At 48.7% G+C, this 14,460-nt stretch overlaps 1 gene segment (V, D, J or C); it reads right to left on the bottom strand.

The window, feature by feature from the left end:
• Nucleotides 1-1,439: 1,439 nt before the first annotated feature.
• Nucleotides 1,440-4,913, bottom strand: LOC129704354 (T cell receptor alpha variable 26-1-like). The segment is given in 2 exon segments: nt 1,440-2,479; nt 4,744-4,913. Coding segments are annotated over 2 exon segments (510 nt in total).
• Between the last annotated feature and the right edge of the window lie 9,547 nt (nt 4,914-14,460).

Genomic DNA, 14,460 nt, shown 5'->3' with positions numbered 1-14,460 from the left:
GGTAAAGGCAGGCAAGTGATTGGTGGAGACGGGTGAGGGGGGGGGGGGGGGGGGGGGGGGCTGTTTGATGAACATGTGGGTGGAAAACGGCAAGAAATTAAACTAAAATAAAGGCCAGTGAGATGAGAAGAGAGCGGCTCGAAGTGATGTAGGTGGAAGGAGACGAGGGAAGGGCAATGGTGGGGACATTTATGTGGCAAGTGGGTGATATGGGATATTGTCTTGGTTTTAATTATTGAATCCGCGTTAAAACAATTGTTTTCCATTTCAAGAAAACAGTCATGTTACACAACAAAGAAACAGGCCGCACGGCCTACCATGTAGGGAGGTTCTACTGCAGTTGTACAGGGTCTTGGTGAGACCACACCTGGAGTATTGCATACAGTTTTGGTCTCCTAATCTAAGGAAAGACATTCTTGCCATAGAGGGAGTACAGAGAAGGTTCACCAGACTGATTCCTGGGATGACAGGACTTTCATATGAAGAAAGACTGGATAGACTCGGCTTGTACTCGCTAGAATTTAGAAGATTGAGGGGGGATCTTATGGAAACTTACAAAATCCTTAAGGTGTTGGACAGGCTAGATGCAGGAAGATTATTCCCGATGTTGGGGAAGTCCAGAACAAGGGGTCACAGTTTAAGAATAAGGGGGAAGTCTTTTACGACCGAGATGAGAAAATCATTTTTTACACAGAGATTGGTGAATCTGTGGAATTCTCTGCTACAGAAGGTAATTGAGACCAGTTCATTAGCTATATTTAAGAGGGAGTTAGATGTGGCCCTTGTGGCTAAAGGGATCAGGGGGTATGGAGAGATGGCAGGTACAGGATACTGAGTTGGATGATCAGCCATGATCATATCGAATGGCGGTGCAGGCTCGAAGGTCCGAATGGCCTACTCCTGCACCTATTTTCTATGTTTCTATGTTTCCATGTCTACGCCGGCCATCAAGTACCCAGATATTGGCATTTAGAACGTTGGCCTAGACCGATCTCATTCTCTATTGTGTGCCACTAAATCAAGCATGACAAGGGGGATTATATACAGGTCTTCTGGGTTCTACCTTCAGGAACATTGTTTTCCTTGAGATGACGATAGAATGTTAACGTATTTGTGTGTCCTGTCATCAGAATTAAGGATTTAAGAAGGAACTGCAGATGCTGGAAAATCGAAGGTACACAAAAATGCTGGAGAAACTCAGCGGGTGCAGCAGCATCTATGGAGCGAAGGAAATAGGCAACATTTCGGGCCGAAACCCTTCAAGGTTGCCTAATTCCTTCGCTCCATAGATGCTGCTGCACCCGCCGAGTTTCTCCAGCATTTGTGTGTACCATCAGAATTAAGGAGCTGCGGTTCTGCGGACACACATTAATACAGTGGAGCCGTTACAATTAAATGATCAATCAAGCTCATAAAAGGATTTATTTACACATAAATAATAGAACATTTGAATCTGCTGCACTTCTCGAACATCCTTATTAAATCCGGACAAAATCGCAAATATAAAATACAACCCCGCAATAACATCACATAGAAACATAGAAATTAGGTGCAGGAGTAGGCCATTCGGCCCTTCGAGCCTGCACCGCCATTCAATATGATCATGGCTGATCATCCAAACTCAGTATCCCGTACCTGCCTTCTCTCCATACCCCCTGACCCCCTTAGCCACAAGGGCCACATCTAACTCCCTCTTAAATATAGCCAATGAACTGGCCTCAACTACCCTCTGTGGCAGAGAGTTCCAGGGATTCACCACTCTCTGTGTGAAAAAAGTTCTTCTCATCTCGGTTTTAAAGGATTTCCCCCTTATCCTTAAGCTGTGACCCCTTGTCCTGGACTTCCCTAACATCGGGAACAAACTTCCTGCATCTAGCCTGTCCAACCCCTTAAGAATTTTGTAAGTTTCTATAAGATCTCCTCTCAATCTCCTAAATTATAGAGAGTATAAACCAAGTCTATCCAGTCTTTCTTCATAAGACAGTCCTGACATCCCAGGAATCAGTCTGGTGAACCGTCTCTGCACTCCCTCTATGGCAATAATGTCCTTCCTCAGATTTGGATCACGTGCTCACGGAGTCCAGGCCTGGTTGTAGCGGGTTATGTGGACACAATTCACAGACTGAACCGATAGTTTTTGTACCAGTGCCTTGTGATCTTGTAACATGGTGGTTCATGGCCGCGCAGAAATATACAGCGGAGTCAGACAACTCCGCGAGTGAGATGTTCAGAGGGATGCGAGCGTTCAATCTGTCCTGCAGTGCAGTGAACCGCTTTTGGAAAGCTGGCGCGTTCTCTTCGAGATTTGCCGTGTGCCTGACCAACATATACTGCGGCCCACAACCCTCATACTGGGCGTACCAATAAAGGTAAGCAGCGGTGTAGATGGCGGGGTAGTCACAGGGAATGGTCGCAGTATTTCCTTCATTTATCACCAAGGCTGAAGGTTGTTGGGACAAAATGTCCTGAGTGCTAACTTCTGAAATCAAATTACCAAAGATTTATTAATTACACAGTATAATATATAAAGCGCAACAATCCGACGCGGGAATTACGGTTGAAGCGTCGGCGAGAAACGATGAGCCGGTGATTGCGAGATTGCGAGATGCCGGGTCACATTTTAACCTCCCACGTCCATCAACCCCCACCCCATCTCAATACCTTCCCACCCTTCATTCGCCATACCTACACGCCAGCATCTGTGAGCAGATAAATAATGTGCCGAAGATGTTTGAAACTTCTCATTTTGATTTACGACTAATAACTGCTCGAGCGGACATGTGTTTCGGTGCTTAAGTGTGGAGAGATCGCGGTTCCATAGATGTTCTCCAGAGTCTCCAATCCTCATGAAAATCTCCCGGGAACTCACTCCTGTTCATCGCCGATTGTGACAGGAATCCAGATTCCTGATGTTACAAATGTTTTTTAAATGTTGAGATAACACCTGCCTCAACTACCCCCGAAGGCGGCTCGTTCCATATACCTATCAACCTTTGTGTGTGACAGAGTTGCCTCTCAGGTTCCTGTTCAATATTTCTCTTCTCACCTCAATCACTCCACTCTTACCTTAAATATTTTCCTTAATCACATTATTATGCTTAAAAAAATAAAATATGGTAAAATCAATAAAGATCAAAAGGTCTCGTTAAATACCCACCTGGTGGCATGGATATCAAGAAAACGAATGTCTGAGCGCATAATGCCGTGATGGCGCATACGCGGCGGCAATTCGGAGCCACGTCCATGTTTTATTACACCTGCAAAGTGTCTAGCCGTTCCGATCACTTCCGGCAATCAAAACATTGAGCTGGACCGATTTTAAAAGCAAGAAAGGCGCACACCTGTTCTACACAAATACTGCGGCATTATGTATCAATTTTCGGTGCGAGGCGTGATCGTACATCCGTTCGGTGTAGGGTAAATAGGAAGCGGATGAACAGTTGAACTGTGAATAAATTAAGATCGCAATACATTCCCCTATTGATGGATGCATTGCCCCTTGATTTCTAATTGGCCAGTCATCTTTCATTGTGTTTCAATATTATACCATTCTCTTCCGCTTCTTTTATACCTATGATCCTCCATTTTGGAGAATCGCCCGATCAACTGTGAAGGTTTAAGAAGGAACTGCAGATGCTGGAAAATCGAAGGTGCACAAAAATTCTGGAGAAACTCAGCGGGTGCAACAGCATCTATAGAGCGAAGGAAATTGGCAACGTTTCGGGCCGAAACCCTTTTTCAGTTTCGGCCCGAAACGTTGCCTATCTCTTTTGCTCCATAGATGCTGCTGCACCCGCTGAGTTTCTCCAGCATTTTTGTCTACCAACTGAGACGATTATTGGCTGCAACCTTCCCTCCATTGACGAACTGCACACTGCAAGGGCCAGGAAGCGAGCGGACAAGATCATCTCTGACCCCCTCTCAGCCTGGCCACAAACTCTTTGAATCACTTCCCTCTGGAAGGCGGCTCCGAACTGTCAAAGCTGCCACGGCCAGACATAAAAAACAGCCTTTTTTCCCCCACGAGTAGTAGCTCTACTCAATAACCAAAAGTCTGCAGCCTCCTTTTGCTCTGGATTTTTATTTAATTCACATATTTAATCGATAATGTTTTTTAATGAATGTTTAATGTTTTATGTGTCATTCCTAACTGTCACTGTATGCCATTGTCACTAGCGGGCGGAGCACCAAGGCAAATTCCTTGTATGTGAATAAACATAGAAACATAGAAAATAGGTGCAGGAGGAAGTCATTCGGCATTCGCCGTTCATGGTGATCGTGGCTGATCGTCCCCAATCAATAACCTGTGCCTGCCTTCTCCCTATATCTATTGATTCCACCAGCCCCTAGAGCTCTATCTAACTCTCTCATAAATCCATCCTGTGATTTGGCCTCCACTGCCCTCTGTGGCAGGGAATTCCACAAATTCACGACTCTCTGGGTGAAAAGGTTTTTTCTCACCTCAGTCCTAAATGGCCTCCTCTTTATTCTAAGACTGTGGCCCCTGGTTCTGGACTCGCCCAACATTGGGAAATGTTTCCTGCATCTAGCCTGTCCAATCCTTTTATAATGTTAAATGTTTCTATAAGATCTCCCCCTCATCCTTCTAAACTCCAGTGAATACAAGCCTAGTCTTTTCAATCTTTCCTCATATGACAATCCCGCCATGCCAGGGTTCAGTCTCGTGAACCTATGCTGCACTGCCTCCATCATAAGGATGTTCTTCCTCAGAGATGAACTTACCTGCTCGCTTCCTGGCCCTTGCCGTGTCCAGTTCGTCACTGGAGGGAAGGTTGCAGCCAATAACCTTCTCAGCTGATCGGACGATTCGCTGCATAGATGACCGTACAGAATTGGACCATCATTGACTGTGGCAGATTGTGCTTCCTCTGCTGAGTGGAAGGGAAGCTCTCCTAAAGTCCACAATCAATTCCACTGTTTTAAGAGCATTGAGCTCCAGGTTGTTGCAATGGCACCAGGACGCCAGCGGTGTCACTTCGTGTCTGTACGCAGATTCCTCCCCATCCTGGATCAGTCCAATCAGGGTTGTGTCATGCGCAAACTTGAGAAACTTGACAGAAAATTCAGTGGAGGTACTTTAGAGGTCTGCATCCCCGCTCCTGTAGGCTTCCTCTTTAGATTCAGAGCTATTTGAGTTATGCAGCAAACCAGGGCTTGTCGTTCGAAGGGGACTCCTCGGACAATGAGCCAGTGGATGTTCTCACTCCCCCCCTGACGGCACTACACTCATTCCCAGTGGAGGAAATAGATAAGATCGTGGCCGCCGAGGGAGCCCCAAATCGGCCCAGACTGGCCTCCCTCCGCTGGCCAAACGTACAAGGGCTCACCGGCTCGCTGAACCTCATCCTCAAAAGGAGTGCGAGGGGCACGGGAGCGATGGGGTTGAAGGGGGACGACCGGCGTCAGCTCATGTCCTTCTTGGACGACCTAGAAAAGGACGCCAAGGCCCGGAGCAGCGTCGTTCCTTCCGAGGGTAGAGGGAGCAATAGAGCATTCTTTGTTGCCAAGATCCGGAAGGTAAGACGCACCGCCACGCCACCTAGCGTTCGTAGGGGGAGGAGTGGTTCTGCTGTCAGCGACCGGCGGACCGGCGAGGGGATCAAGTGTACTCCAGACATGGCGATCACCATTGCCAGTTACAACATAAATGGCAGCAGTAGGCCTCTCCGCAGGTTTAACCATCTCTCAACCCCGAGGGATGGGATAGATGCGTTGAGCTCCCTGCAAGAAACCCACACCATCCCAGGAGATGAATCCACTCGGCTCCTGGAGTGTGTTGGCGCGGTCTTCATGAGCCACGTCAGCGCCATCTCCAGTGGGGTGGCCTTTTTATTGGACTCGAATTTCCGGCCAGAAATCCTAAAAGTCCCAACTACAAATTCCTCGGGGTACATATTTCAGAGGATCTGCCCTGATCCCTCAACACCACGAAACAGATTAAAAAAGGCGCAGCAGCGCCTCTACTTTCTGAGGAGGCTTAGGAAAGTTCACCTGTCCCCCTAGATCCTGTCCAACTTCTACCGCTGTACCATTGAAAGCATCCTGACCACCTGCTTCACGGTGTGGTGCAGCAGCTGCAACACAACTGACATGAAGGCACTGCAAAACCACTAATCACATCATCGGCGCCCCGCTCCCTGCCATGGCTGCCCTCCACCGCACACGGTGTCTGAGACAGGCTGGGAAAATCAGTAAGGACCCCTCACACCCTAACCATGAACTATTTGCCCTCCTCCCATCAGGGAGACGGTACAGGAGCCTCAGATTTCGCACCAGCAGGCTGAGGAACAGCTTTTTCCCAAAATACCATTACCCTGCTGAACTCACAGGCCCGACGCTATCTTTTATACCCTTTTATCTGTATATTGTAGCGGCACCATACGTGGTGAATAAAAGTGAGACGTCAGGCCGGTTCAAAGAGTCATTTATTCAGTGGTGACACGTTAGGTTGGTGCGCTAACTATAATACAATGTTGCTGTAGCTGAGCGAGGTTGTTTTCTCGGGTCAGCTACCTGTCGACTTCTCAAGGTCTCGCGGTGAGGGACCTTACGTACCAGGACATTGGGTGTCATGGTACACCAGTCATTAAAAGTAGGCATGCAGGTGCAGCAGGCAGTGAAGAAGGCGAATGGTATGTTAGCATTCATAGCAAAAGGAGTTGAGTATAGGAGCAGGGAGGTTCTACTGCAGTTGTACAGGGTCTTGGTGAGACCACACCTGGAGTATTGCGTACAGTTTTGGTCTCCTAATCTGAGGAAAGACATTCTTGCCATAGAGGGAGTACATAGAGGGAGGTTCACCAGGCTGATTCCTGGGATGTCAGGACTTTCTTATGAAGAAAGACTGGATAGACTCGGGTTGTACTCGCTAGAATTTAGAAGATTGAGGGGGGATCTTATTGAAACTTACAAAATTCTTAAGGGTTTGGACAGGCTAGATGCAGGAAGATTGTTCCCGATGTTGGGGAAGTCCAGAACAAGTTTAAGGATAAGGGGGAAGTCTTTTAGGACCGTGATGAGGAAAGTTTTTTTTCACACAGAGAGTGGTGAATCTCTGGAATTCTCTGCCGCAGAAGGTAGTTGAGGCCAGTTCATTGGCTATATTTAAGAGGGAGTTAGATGTGGCCCTTGAGTTGGATGATCAGCCATGATCATATTGAATGGTGGTGCAGGCTCGAAGGGCCGAATGGCCTACTCCTGCACCTATTTTCTATGTTTCTATGTTTCTATGACACTCCCTCTAGCCCATGACGTCACGTGCCCGCCCTCGTATCCCCTGGCGAAGGTTGGAGCATGAGTGGCCCGTGTTTAGGCTGACACCACAATATATTTATTTGCCTATGTACTGGATCAATATATCCACATTGTACATATTGTTTTAACCAGTATTTTACGACTTTGCACTCCGATTAGATGCTAAACTGCATTTCGTTGTACCTGTACTCGTATTTGTGCAACGACAATAAAGTTGAATCGAATCTAATCTAATCCAAGTGGTGCCAGGCCGCTTGCTTCACTTGGCCGTGCGCCTGGATGGCGTGCAGTTGCATTTTGTCAACGTGTACGCCCCCAAGCCCGCCGTGTTGCCGACGCGCCTGTTCCGGGAGGTGTCTACCCAGCTGTGCTCCATCGACCCTGGCGACTGTGTGATTCTCGGGGGAGACTTCAACTGTACCCTCGAGGAAGGAGACCGTTCCGGCGAACAGCGCGGCCAGGAGTCAGTGATGAAGTTGAAGGAACTTGTGGGCTCCTTTGACTTGGTAGACACCTGGAGGAACCTCCACCCCGACTCTAGTGCCTTCTTCAGGAGGTCAGAGGAGGTGGTTCTCGCATCTAGCGCCTGTACATTTCTCGGGCATACGTCTCCCGCGTCTCGACGGCCTCCATCCGGCCGGTGCCGTGCTCGGACCATCACTTAGTGTGGACGCAGTTCATCACACTGCGCGTACTGGAACTTTAACAACCGCCTGCTGGAGGATCGCCACTTCCGGGACTCGCTTAAGAGGCTCTGGACCACCTGTAAGTGGAAGCAGGGAGGATTTCACCCCCTACGACTGCGGTGGGACGTGGGCAAGGCTCACATCCGGTGTTTCTGTCAGGAGTACAATAGACAGCCGACCAAGAGGCGCGATTCCAAGGTCAGACAGCTCCGAAGCGAGCTGCTCGATTTCGATTTGTGTCGAAGAGACCGTCGGGGACCCGATCCTCTGGTAGGAATACCAGAGAAGAAGGAGGTCGCGGATCCAAATGCTCCACGATTTGGATCGCGGTTAAACCTTCTTCTACCCGCTGGAGAAGTGGCGAGGAGTCCGTCAGCAGTTAGTGGAGCTGATCGCGGGTGAGGACTCCCCCATCACCGAACCTGAAGACATAAACGTGGCGGTTCGTTCCTTTTACGGCACCTTGTTCTCACCGGATTGCTCCGGCGGGGACGAGTGCAGTGATCTTTGGGAAGATCTAGCCACGGTCGGCCCAGAATGTGCCGAGCGTCTGGACGCCCCCCTGACACTGAACGAACTGACCGCGGCCCTCCGTCAGCTCCGAAGGGGCAAATCCCTTGGCCTGTACGGCCTGACAGCAGAGTTCCTCCGCACATTCTGGGGGATCCTGGGGGAGGACTACACCATGGTCCTGAGGGAGAACCTGGCGACCGGAGAGATGCCCGTGTCTTGACGGAGGGCTCTCGTGGTCCTTCTGCCCAAGTAGGACGATCTCCACCACCTAAAGAACTGGCGCCCCTACTCTGTACCGACTACAACTCTGGGCCATGTGCTGACTCGAGTGACCCACTCTGACCAGTCTTACACGGTCCTGGGCCGGTCCATCCAGGACAATATCCATCTCGTCCGGGACCTGGTCTATCTGGCTCAGGAGACTGGTGTACCCACTGCCATTCTCTCCGTCGACCAGAAGAAGGCATTCGACAGGGTAGATCACGAGTATCTGCTGAGGACTCTGTGGGCGTTTGGGTTCGGACAGCACTTTGTGGCCCGGATCCGGCTTTTAAATGCGGAGTGCCTCTTCAAAGTAAATAGATCCTTGATGGCCCCCATTCCCTTCTGCAGAGGAGTACGTCAGGGCCGCCCCATGTCAGCTGGGGAAATGTTCTGGGCTCTTGGTGGGTCCCTGGCAGGTGGACTCCCTGCTGGAGGAGATGAGGTATTTCACGTGGAGCACCACACACCTCCTCTACTTGGGCGTCTACCTAAGTCCCGTTGCAGAGACCTCGCCGGCGGACCGGCAGGAGCTGGATATAAAAGTCGTCGCCCAGCTGGGGCGCGGTTCGGGTCTCCTCAGAATGTTTTCCTACCGGGGCAGGGTGTGGTCATTAACCAACTCGTGGCCTCCCTGCTTTGGTACAGATTGATCACATTGGTCCCATCAGCCACCTTTGTTGGATTCATCCAGAAGAAGTTAGTGGACTTCTTCTGGGGCAACGGAAACCACTGGGTGTCTGCAGCGCTCCTGAGTCTCCCGACCGAGGACGGCAGGCCAGTCGCTGGTGTGCATTCGCAACCAGTTGGCGGCTCTCTGCCTCAGGACCCTGCAGAGATACTTGTACTCAGGGCGTCCTCCCGGGTGGCACGTGCTGCCGACGCACTTTTCCCTACGTGACTGCTGCCATCGAAAAAGACCACCAGGGGCGCCGGGGAGATGGCAGCTCTGCCCGCAGTCTAATATTAATAATAATAATTTTTATTTATGGGCGCCTTTCAAGAGTCTCAAGGACACCTTACAAAATTTAGCAAATAGAGTAAAATCGTGTAAGCGGAATGAAATAAATAGTAAAGACATCACCAGTACACAAATTAAAGAGATAATTCAATCCAAAGCCAAACATCAAAAACACAATATGAATAGAGAGCAGAGGCAGCTAAAGCGTGCCAGCGTCCACTCTCCCTCCCGGCAACCATCTTGGACACAGAATAAAATAATCATTTACACACAAAAAAACATCCCCCCCACAATGATTACCACTGTGGGGGAAGGCACAATGTCCAGTCCCCATCCCCAGTTCTCCCATAGTCAGGCCTATTGAGGCCTCCACAGTTGCCTCTACGGAGGCCCGATGTTCCTGGCCGTTCTCGCAGGGTGGTGTTGCTCCGGCCTCGGGAGAGTCCTCACAGCGGCTGGGACGGATGGAACGGCCGATTCCCTATCGGAGTCCGCGGCATTCCGAAGCCGACAGGGCCGCGTCGGTTGGTGCTCCGAGGCTCCCGATGTTAAAGTCGGCGCCGCCGCACGCGACTGGCCGCTCCGCAGTCCCGCAGCTCGACCGTGTTGATCACGGCGGTCTCAGCATACCGGAGCTCCAGCGCGGCGACCCAGCGCGGCGACCCAGGCAAGGCATCGCCCGCTCTGCGATAGCGCTCCAGCGCTGTGCCGCCACCGAATCTGAAGGTGCTGGGCGGTCCCCGCCAGGAAAACGCCGCTCCACTCCCGCTGGAAGGCCGCAAGGACGGGTCGACGGTGCAGCCCGGGGAAAAAGCTGCCTCACCGACCAGGTAGGGACCTAGAAAATAGTTTCCCCCTTCCCCCCCACATGAAAAAATTCAAATTCCCCAACAAACAGGACAAAATTCACTAAAAACTAATTTAAAAAATTGAATTGAACGGACAGCTGCTGGTTAGCAGCCGTTCCCCAGGATGGCTTCTTCTCCTCCTGTTCGTGTTTTCATATTTTTGTTATTTTTAGTGTTTGTTACACGTTTGTTTTATGTGCGAGGAGGGGGGAGGGGATCGGTGGAAACTGTTTTCCAAGTTCGGAGATGTGATCAATTTTTGGATCACATTCTCCGGGCTCTGGGGCCTACCATCGCTGTAGTTGGAGGCCTCCTCGGACTGTCGTGAGCCCTACCGCGGTGCGCGGACTTAACATCGGAGTGGATCTGTTGCCTGGGATCGCTCCCACCGCGGCCTGCGGACTTACCATCAAGGGCTCGCAGCCTCGGGTGAGGCCGAGTCGGGAGCTCCAACGCCGCAGAAGGTTCGACCAGCCCCGGCGCGAGGTTCGATCGCCCGGCGCGGGGGAGCTGACCCCCCCCCCCCCCCATCCCATGCAGGAGCTGAACGCCTCGACGCGGAGGACGGGAGTAAAAATCGTCCCTTCAACGGAGGCCCCCGGACCGAGGAGGAACAAAAGGAAGGGCTTGAACTTTATTTCGCCTTCCATCACTGTGAGGAACGTGTAGGAGTCACTGTGGTGGATGTTCACGTTAAAATGTGTTTTTGAGTCTGTTGCTTTTAATTGTGTATGACTGACCTGGCCAGTGAAATTCCTCGCATGTTGCAAAACATACTTGGTGTATAAAATCTGACTGAAAAAAGGGTTTCGGCCCGAAACGATGCTTATTTCCTTCGCTCCATAGATGCTGCCGTACCCGCTGAATTTCTTCAGCAATTTTGTCTACAATAAATAGAAGATGTCAACTTAATTTGATGGAATTTTATTTCGTTGTTTTTGATTACCGGTGCACTAGAAACAATAGGATTCATTGCCCATCTTTAATTGGCATCTCATATTAACATTATAGCTGACCATAAACAATACAATCACCAGCCCATGTACAGTTAAAAACTGTATTATTCCTCTTTATTAATATTGCAAATGAAAGAAGCATTTACTCAGTTAACCTCATTGTTTCAATCGTCGGGTAAGTAAATCAAATGGATATTTCACGGCGCCTTTCAACTGCTCTCTAAATTTGGTCTGCGTCCCTGCGTAAATGCACGTGTTGGTGCAGGAACTGAGAAGCTGCAACATGTACCCGCTTTCTTGCAGGATAAACTTTGGATCGTTGCCATTTGACACGACGGAGTAGGTGTTGCTTGTAATTTGTACAAAGGCAAAATTTACAACGTAGGTCAACCACAAGAGAATAAAACTGCCCGAGATGGCGAAGAGTAAAATGATAGACTTTCTCCTGCTCTCCATCTCGGGGTCACTCTGTTTCTCGCCGTTGCTCTGGGCCCGGAGTCTCTTGCGAGCTCTGCTGGCGGCTAGAATGAATCTGACTGTAAACGCGTTGAACAGCAGGATCAGGAGGAACGGGAGGCAGGGGTTCAAGATTCGGTCCAACCAGTCATAAACCCTCCAGCCAACGTCAGTGTAATTACTGTCTTTGATGCTACAGTACCAGGGTATGTTATTCGCAACATAAACAGGATCGTATATGAAGTAAAAGGGGACGTTTTTCAGGCAGCCCACCACGCAGACGGCTCCTATCACAAATGCCGCGGTTTTCTCGGTGCAGTACCTCAGCTTTAGCTGTTGGCAGCAAATGGCGATGAATCGGTCGAAGGTGAACGCGACCGTCAACCAAACGGAAATGTCTCTGGAAGCGCAACTGAGGACAATAATCAGACTGCAGGCCGGGGTGGTGGACAGGAATGTAACCGGGAAATATATCGCCCGGAGTCGGCTCAATATCACCGCGGTGACAATGACCAGAAAATCCGTCACGGCCATGGACACCAGGTAGCGAGTGATGCACTTGGAGAGGCCGCACTTTCCTTGAGACAGGATCACAATCGTCACCAGGTTGGCTGTAAGAGAAAGAGACCACAAGACAGTTTAGTCATCATTCCATCTCCGAGTTTACCAGTTACAGAAAAGCTGCTATCAAATTCCTCATCCAGAAAAGTCACATCTCCATGTTCTCCAGAGGTGCTGCATGACCCTCTGAGTTACTCCAGCAATTTGCGTCCGTTTTTTTGTCATATCTCTAATAATTGTTTCAATGGTATAACTTTATCGGCTTATCGATAGTTATGCATTGATAAACACGAATATTTATCATAAATACAATGAAATCACCAAACGGAAAATAAGATTCAAGAATGTGAAGCCTTTCCTATTGCAGCAGAACACACGAATAATGAACAGGTCAAGCACCACATCATGTTAAATGGGCGAGTGTTGTAATAACCCTCAACGCAATGCGTGGTTTACAAGACGATAAGAATCAAAGTCAAACTATGAAGATATTGAAATTAACGTTTAAGCTGCCTGGAATACAAGAAAGTCACTGTAAATGGCATTGATATTGAACATGTCCGCGGTGAATGTAAATATATCAAAGAAGATCAGATGATATTGCATGCAGCAGCCAGCGAAAGCATTGCAACAGAACAAATATTTGAACGCTTATCCAAATGTTATTTCTTGCGTAGAGAGTGGAGACCCGAAAGGAAGACAGGCCAGACGTGAAAACCTAAGGAACCACCAAACTATTTAGAAAAAGGTATTTCGGAGATAGATTAGACATTTATAACTAAACCTTAACTGTGCCCTAATAGCCCAAGATCATGCTGTAAAATAAATGCTTCTGCCAATAATAGAAAGAAAACATTATATAACCGGATTCCCTTTCAAAGTTACTCGATCGTATTCTTATTTCGTAAAGTATCAGTCGATAGTTAAGACGTAACGCTGCACATATTCGTTACGCAGCCTGCGGCTGACGATTAAAGGTACAGTCGACACTCTATTCCGCTTAGATTTGGTGAAACCTTGAATACTCGTTTAGTCGTCCAAACTTTACCTAGAACACCGAAAGCGGCAAGAACAGAATAATAAATGGCAAAGACTGGTCCGTTCCCAGGAGCATGCATTTTCCGTGACGGTGTGCCCGTGAGCCGTAGCTTCTGAAATAAGTATTTGACGCTACTACTTATAGCCCGTGTCAACAAGCCGGGGCAGCAATTAACTTGGAATATGATGCAATTTTCCGAACAAACAAAGCAGTCATTTTCACGCTTGTGCTAATTAATCAGGGGGACTCTGCCAACATTTAAGACCGAATAATATAACGTTCAGTTAAAAATAAAATCCCTGTAAAGTAAAATCAAATGGCAATCTAAGAAAATAAGAAGAATCGTGGACTTTCAAAATACACTTGATAAAATTTAAATGCATACAAAGTTGTAAAATTGATGCTAAACTGGCTGGAGCGGAGATTGTGCAGAGGTGAACCATTGCTTACAGATGGGTGGAAATTTCACAATAGTGTTCCAAATGCATCTGCTTGAAGGCTTTAGATGAAATATATTGATGCCTCGATTCATGAAACAAGCTATAATTTCAGGATTTGTAAAAAATATACTGGAAAGGAAGTTACCGGGCGTGATATTTGATGAATGCTTTCGTAGCTTCAGGGGGGTCGGCGAATCCCAGCAATCGGGTAGAATACAGCATTAAAACCTCACATTTTACATTTAATCTACCCCACAGAAACAAAGCCAAAGCCAATACCAACGTCCTTTTAGCTGACAGGCATTAACCTGCTTCTTGTTATAGCCATTCACGTGATTTATTTTATGCAACTGAACCCATTTTCCACCCTTCTTGCAGGTAACCCCGCCAACTGCTACCTACCTTTGTATCAACACTGTCTGAAGAACGGTTTCGGCCCGAAACGTTGCCTATTTCCTTCGCTC

Source organism: Leucoraja erinacea, chromosome 15 (genome assembly GCF_028641065.1).
Source record: "Leucoraja erinacea ecotype New England chromosome 15, Leri_hhj_1, whole genome shotgun sequence".
In the NCBI taxonomy this organism is placed as follows: domain Eukaryota; kingdom Metazoa; phylum Chordata; class Chondrichthyes; order Rajiformes; family Rajidae; genus Leucoraja; species Leucoraja erinaceus.
The sequence above is the reverse complement of the archived record's forward strand: the minus strand, read 5'-3'. Positions and strand labels throughout refer to the sequence as shown.